The sequence below is a fragment of the Papio anubis genome, chromosome 5, assembly GCF_008728515.1.
Source record: "Papio anubis isolate 15944 chromosome 5, Panubis1.0, whole genome shotgun sequence".
Lineage (NCBI taxonomy): Eukaryota > Metazoa > Chordata > Mammalia > Primates > Cercopithecidae > Papio > Papio anubis.
In genome coordinates, this window is record NC_044980.1 from 132,921,180 (window position 1) to 132,928,695 (window position 7,516).

The 7,516-nt window shown below is 51.3% G+C and overlaps 1 protein-coding gene across 9 annotated transcripts in view; it reads left to right on the forward strand.

Moving 5' to 3' along the window:
• CYSTM1 (cysteine rich transmembrane module containing 1) overlaps positions 1-7,306 on the forward strand; it is a 76,877-nt gene extending 69,571 nt beyond the window's left edge. For all 9 annotated transcript variants that reach the window (XR_004184007.1, XR_002522755.2, XR_002522756.2 and 6 more), the window contains one exon: positions 6,831-7,306. Coding sequence is in view for 1 of the 9 variants with exons in the window: in XM_009209216.2 (XP_009207480.1) it covers positions 6,831-6,937 (107 nt within the window). In the remaining 8 variants the exon portion in view is untranslated. The remainder of the gene's footprint in view (positions 1-6,830) is intronic.
• Positions 7,307-7,516: the final 210 nt, after the last annotated feature.

The following is a 7,516-nucleotide window of genomic DNA, read 5'->3' on the forward strand; positions in this document are numbered from 1 at the left end:
GGTTCTTTAGCAGTGCTGTAAACATAGACAATGGCCTAGAAAATTATGAAGAATAGCATTTGAAATGTACTATATGATCTCACTATTTAAGAAACCCCATGATGAACCTTTCCTCTCTGTAAATTGAGAGCTTGTATTTTTGACCTATCTTAATGATATTAACTATGTTCTCATTACATCATTTTCCTGTGTTATCTAAGGCAGTAGCTGTACAACTCTGTCTTCCTTCCCATCCTGTAGAAGAGGAAGCAGAGGCTCAGAGAGATCAAGTGTCTTACTTGAAATCATCCAGCTCTGGAAGAACAGAGCCAGGATCTCGGCTCAGATCTGCCCAACTCCCAAGTTGGTGGCAGGGACATGGGGAAAATGGGCCCTGGTTTTAACCTCTTCTTTTGTTGCTCATAGTTTCTTAAAAGCTCTTATTTTCTCTGTTTTATTTAAATGGGGTGATAACCTTCTTGTAGAGTAACATGGTCTTTACTGGAAAATACCAAGCACTTCTGGATCTCCAGCCACTTGCCCGGGAATTGTCAGCGTCCAGCACTGGAATTGAGTTACACATGAGGGAGGCTGACATGCACCCGGGTGTTCCCTCACACACACCTTGCTCAGGCTCCTCAGCAGCTACTCCTCCCACACCCTCATGTGGAAGGTGGAGGTGTGGCGGATGGAGACTGAGGGACCTTTCACTCTGATATTGTGACTGTGGACAGACTTCACTCCGTATCTCAATTGACTGTTGGACCAGGTCATCCTGAGGTGATGGGCCCTGACTCTCCTTGGGACACTCTGAACAAGGAGATATCTAGATCTGAACCTAACACACAGATCTTGGATTGAGGAGAACTGGGGCACAGAGAATAGGGAGGCCTTTCATTCCCTTGATGCATAGCCACATTTCAGGTCACATGCAGCCAAGATGCTGTCTGATTTGAAGTGAGCCTGATCTTGTGCAGTGAGCACTGGGCCAGAAGGCAAGAGTGTGCAGTGACAGGCCAGGACCTGCCTCTAATTCACTGTGTGACCTCAGTCAAGTTATTTCCCTTCTTTGAGCTCAGCATCCTCTTCTTACCAAAAAATGACTGGCCAAGGTGGTCCCCAAGGTAGTTCTGACTGTAGTCCTGGCATCTGAGTAGTTCTCCATTGTTTCAGTATCTACAGTCAACCCTGTCCTAGTGGCGCTAGCAGCTGTTGCCCAAGGATGAGACCACAGCGGGTGCTGGCAGTGCAGCCTTGTCAGGCTGGCCCAGCTTGTCCAGATCTACTAGATGGTTTTTGTTGTTTATCCAAAAATTGTGTTATTAGGTCTACTGTTCACAGGACTGACTGGGAGTAAATGAGATGACTCATTCACCTGGGGTCCCTTAGGCTTCATCAGCTTCTGGGAGGGCTTGGTCTTGGCCCTGGGATAGCTGCTTGGTTTTGTCCAGGGGCAGCCTCCCTCCCAGGATGCCACTTCAGGATAGTGGCAAATGTACTTCTGAAGACCTACAAGAAAGGACTCATCCACAGCTCGGCGAACCCTCACCCTTTCCAGACCAATCCATGTAAACACCCACACCTGTCCAGAGAGCAATGGCAGCCTGAATGCTTGTTGCGTTGGGCTGCAGTAAGCTGAGGCACAGGTTGGTGGGTGAGTTGGTTGGCCAGCTCCCAGTCTGCTTCACCTTGGAGTGGGTATCTTGGGACTCAGCTTCACAGAAAAGCCAGGCCAGAGCTGAAGCTTCAGGAAAAGGAGGCAGGAGGAGTAGGGTAGGAAGAGAGGCTTGGGAGGCCCAGGGAAGGCTCTGAGCTTAGGAGGCAAAGGCAGCTGCTGTTGTGGATCCTGGGCCAAGGCTGTGCTGATTCTGTCAGCTCCATATCCACCTCCCTTTAGAAGAAGGGGAAAGTGGAAGAGGTTCCTAATCCTATCTTACCCTTCAAAGAATCCGATGAAAACTACAGACCCTTGATTGCCTCTACCCAGATATTCCCTGGAAGGACAGAAGCTGGGCTGGTCCCTCTGCTGTTCCTGCTCATCCTTCACCCTATCACTCTCCCACTCAGCACATGGACCTGGTGCTCACTGGCCTTGAACAGAGGCACAGTGGCATTGCCTTTAGGACATTTTGTTCTTATCAGTGTAGCCTCTTTGCGCTGGGTAGTCAACGATGCCACTGCACTTGCACATCCAAGGAAAGCTGAACTGAAGCCATAGCAAGTTGGATCATCCTTACGGTCTCGAGCCTTAATGACGGCGTCGCTTTAAAGATTTCCCCTCCCTTCCTCACTCCCGCATCCGAGCAGGGCTATTGTGATCTCTGAACCTCCCCGGAGCTGGTTGGCCTCCTTCTGTCAGTCTAGATGCCCAATGTGGGGCAAGGGCAGTTGAGCAGACTACAGGTCCTCCTGCCACTGGCAAAGCCATCATATCCCCTGGTGGCACTTCTTGGAAGGTGCGGTGTCTGTAGTTGTCTTAGCAGTTGAGGGCCAGCCCTGTGTGCCCATCACTGGTCTGGACCATAAGGGGCCATGGTGCTGCTTCCTCACTCCTGGAGCAAGAAGGCTGCGGGCATCAGAACCCTCTGGGAGGCTCCGGTCTTTCTGTTTGCCTTTCCTGCCTAGCTCTCTTTGGTTGGGACTGGTACAGACACTTGCAGAAACAAGAAGGACCTAATAAGGCTCAATTACCATGTTAAGACACTCGATTAATCATTTACAAAGTCCGAGCCGTGCAGGTGAAGGTTTCAGGTGCCAGAATGGGGCTGACTGAGAATTGGAGCCTTCACCTGAGAAGGCCTGTACTCACATTTCCTGCAGGTCATCCCTGCCCTGATCTCTGTGGGAACTGGAGCCCCACTTGCCCATTGCCTATCCAGGACCAGGTTTCTGAGTAGCCCATGTGAATGTCACCTCTGGGGCTGTACAATACAGTAATCCTAGATCCTGGGACCAAGGGAACTACTGGTTAGTGTGTCTGGTGGCCAAGGTTGCAGTGGGCACTGGTGGCCCTGGAGAAGACCCCAGAGCTTGGTGGACAGGCCTGGCATCGGTCATCTATCTTTTCTGCTTCCAGCTTGAAGGCAAGAAGGCGGGAGGTGCCCCTGCCAGAAGCTGCTCAACTCTTCCCAAAGCTGCTGTGCACCTGAGACCCAGGGCTTCCTGGGCCTTTCTGACCTAGCCTGGGCTCCTAGGCCACATCTGTGTGCTCACGCACCTCTCCCTGCACGTTCCCCGCCCCACACTGTGTTTGCATCCATGTGGCAAAGCTTTGGGTGCCTGCCCCTCTGCAGGCCCCACATCAGACTGGGGCTGAGAATACTGAGGGTTGGTTCAAAGGGCTGACTGCAGGCAAGAGAGGCAAGCCAGTGTAGGGTCCCCTGGATCTGACCCCCACGCCACCTGTAGTCCCCTGGGAATAGTCCCTTCTTCCCTGGGGCCCATTGAATAGGGTGGTCTGAGACACTAGATAGCGAATAGGGAATGAGCCTTTTGGCGCTGATGCTGATGGAAGGAAAACAATCCTTAAGACCCTGCCCCTGTCAGAAGCTGGAACCCAGCCCCGGTCCCTAGACTGGCCACAGGGGGGCACTCGATCTCCAAGAAGCAGCTCAATCTGAGCAGCCACAGCGGGCACCAGAACCTCTTCCCAGGTTGAGCACTGACTGCTACCAACGCGCCTGGAAATGTGGAGCCTGTTACCATCCTAGCCCCGACATTGCTCTTTTGACCCCTCTCCCTTTTACCCTTCTTTTTTAAAAGGTTTATGTTTTTAAATAGCATTCCATTTACAGAAGTTGAGAGAAGAGTTGCCAAGATGATAGTTTCTGTAAACGGTTTAACATCTTATGTAACCATAGTTCTGCCCGCTTTTTGTCTTCTGCTTGGTTGTAGAGGAGGCAGTTGCCAGGATGGCCCATCTCTGGGTGTGGAACACCTGGGTTGGGGCCACCTCTGCCACAGCTCCTGCTGGGTGACTTGCACTGCCAGCTAAGCCTTAGTGCACAGGGGGCCCTGAGCTTCAAGTACTGAGTGGCCCAGGACCCAGGCAGCATGGGGTGCCAGCCAGGATAGTGCACGAGTTCTCAGGCAGAGTCCCCCACTGGGAAGTGGGGAGTGACAGGGGTGGTAGCAGAGCAGAAGGCCAGGAACAGTGAGGCTGTCGGGTGGGTGGGGATCCTGGGGCAGAGACGAGGCTGTGCAGCTCAGTGCACCCTCTGGAGATGCAGTACCCTGGACCCTGCATCTAGAAGATGCAGTTGTAAAATTTCTGGGCCCCACCGCAGGTGCTCTGAGGAACTGTGAGGCCTACCTTAGGGGTTTCTCCTGCGCTAGTCATCCCCGCTTTGGGCGACTGAAGCAAGGAAAACGCAGGTCACTCCCACTTCCAGACCCGCACTACTTCCCATTGCCCATCCTCCCAACAGCCCAGGAGCAGAGATTCTGTCCTCAGCTAAAGGTGAAAAGGTCCTAAGGCTTTTGGGAAACTTGGTGCTCCAGGAAATAAGTGACTCGGGTTTCTAAGGTATGTGTGGGCACTCAACGCCCCTGTCGTGGCTGTCACAGCCCTCTGGTTTGAAGTCCTCCGTTTTGTTGCTGCTGTTTCTAACCTCTGTCAGCACTGCCTGGGAGTAACGAGTTCAAAGTCCCTAGTTCCCCATGTTTCCAAGTATGTTATGTGAAAGCCCTGGCAAGGACGAACCTGATTAAACTGGAGGAAAAAGGTGGAGCAAGCAAGACTAGGACATTTTTGTTTCCCCAGCTAAGCTGCCTGAGGTTCAGGGACTCGGACAGGTGAGAAAGGCATGACCACCACCTCAGCCCTGTCCCTGGAGGCTGGGGAGAAGGGGAAGCAGTGAGGAGACTGACTGATGTCCTGATGCCCACGCCCCATACGGCGGTCATGAAGACTGAATGGCCCCATGTCCAGAAAGCCCACAGCACAGGGCCTGGCACTTGTGAATACCTCAATAAATGGTAACTTAAGAGAGCCTGTGGGGCCCCTCCCACTGCAGCCAGCCTCCAGCTGAGTTTCTGGCCTGAAGCCCAGGGACGGCCTGCACATGAATCAAGCAGGCTATTTCTAGAGCTGGCAGGGGGCTTTCTGTCCCAGGAGCAGGCGAGCCAATCCTGTGACAGGGAGAGCACAGGGAAGGGGTTATTCAAGTGGATTTGCACCATTGTATTCCAGTTTCCCTGTCCAGAGCTGCCCATGCAGGATCCTGGGGTGGGCAGGCCATCCAGGCAGATGGAAGGGGCACTCTACCTGGGGCTCTCCTGCTGCAGTGACCCCTTTAGTGGGTGGGGTAGGCTCTGACTGGATGTGAGAGAAGACTTTGTTGTAGCCCAGTCACCTCTGTTCTCTTTCTGATCCCTTTTCTATCCCAGTTGGGCCTGAGCAAGCCTGGCTTGCCAGAGGCTTTAGAGCCATAAAGGCCTGGGTTCAGATCCTGCCCTTGCCTCTGCCTCATCGCGTGTGCTTGAACGAGAGACCTAACCTCTCTAAGCCTCGAATTCCTTGCCTGTGAAGTGGGAGTGATGGTAGTATCTACCTCAAAGTTGCTGTGAAGACGAAATCAGGTACTTGACCTTAGGAGGACTCGGAATAAATGAGCCATTCATCCTCTCCCTCTGAGCAGCTTTCCTGGTGAAGAGCAGCTAGACCCAGACCTGTGCTGCTGAGTGGGGCCAAATGAAAGTAGACTGGGATTAAACCTGTGCCACAGAAGAAGGAAAAGGAACATGTCCGTGCAGAGGGCAGCTGATACAATGGGAGGACCTGGAAAACCTCCCTACCAACCCACTCAGCGTGCTCTGTAACAGCGATGACACCAGGCTCCAGGGAGAGGTGCTGCCAAGAGAGGGGTCTGAAAACAGATACAAAACAAGAAAACTGAAAGAAAACCCCCAAAGAACTGGTTTAATTGATAAGATTCATGCATTCCTGAACTTTGGAAAAGTGAAATGCTTACTGCTTATGAATTTGATGACAGTGGTTGTTTTGAGATTTTAAGTGGCCAGAGATTGACTAGCAGCCATTTAAAATATGTTCTTATGGGAAGAGAAGCTAATGCCGCAAATCAGCTGACAAGTAGTGGGTAGTTGGGGTCCTTCTTGACCTATGGATTTGTTTAGCACTCAGATCTCTTGATAGACCACTTAGCCATGACAGGGCTCAAGTTTCCAACTTCATTTGGAGGAAAAGTGAGCATGTTAGGCTCAGGAACACCACACAGGCTCCAGCCACCCACCCACTCAGCCAGGTTTTCATCCCTGCCTTGTTTCATCGTTTATGTCAAGGTATAGAGGTTGGGGGCACATTCTGAAATTGTACATTGCCCAGGAATGAAAAACCAGGGCTCTTGGTAATTCTTTGAGTGTTTAAAGCCCTTTTAAAAGGAGATTTTAATTCCCTTTATAATTATTCGAGTGTTTAAAGCCCCCTTTTAAAAGATTTTAATTCCCTTTCCTCTGTTACTCTTGGGTGATGGGTCAGCTGTATCTCAAGAAATGACCCCCAGTTCCCCTGCGGGGGGACGACATGCTACCTGGTTTACAAAGTAGGGTTGGCCAACTCTGGTTGCCTTGGCATGCGGCCATTCTGCAAGTTCTCTAGTACTTGTCCCTGTGAGGGTGAGGGCAACCTGGGTCTGGAGTGGCAGGAGGGAGAAAGCAGCTGAGCTGAGCCACCCTCCTTCCATTCATCAGCAGCAATGGCAGGAGCACGGTTTCGCCAGTCTGCTCAATAGCTTCCCCCTGCTGTAGCCTTCCTGTGGTCCTGGAAGGCTAACTTTGCAGGGCCTGGGGTTTGCACCGGTCCATTCTCACCCCCTTCCCTCGTCTCCCTCCAGTGTATGTGGTAGAAGACCAAAGAAGAGATGAGCTGGGACCATCCACCTGCCTCACAGCCTGCTGGACTGCTCTCTGTTGCTGCTGTCTCTGGGACATGCTCACCTGACCAGCCCAGCCGTCCTGTCATGCCAGCTCTGCCGCCACCTCTGATAGGTGTGCCTGCCCCCGTCTCTTCTGATTGCCGTAACAAGTGACTAGCTTTGCACAGACACCTCTACCTTCAGCACTATGGGATTCTAGATTAGTGGGGGTTGCTACTGTTTAATTCAGTGACTTGATCTTTTTAATGTCCAAAATCCATTTCTTATTGATCTTTAAATATGTGCTAAATGATTTTTTTGGCCAAAGGCTTAGTTGTGAAAAACATTTATAATTTTTAAATTATACATTCAAGGTAGTGGCCAAATGTAACACACCATGGAATGATTTCTCTGCTAACAGCCTGTATGTTTCAATAAATTTGTCCAAAGCTCAACTGTCTTTCTAAATGATTCCAGGTCTAAGCTAAGCCACCTGGACTCTGTTACCATATCTAACTACTCATCTGCTCGCTAAGGCTTATAAAATGTGGTTATCTCAGCTGGTGGCCACCATCCAATATATGACCAGCAGCCAATCTACCTTTTTATTCTGGTGGTGATGCAAACAGTGTGGGTGCTACAAGGCAGGCCAGTTCTGAGGCCAG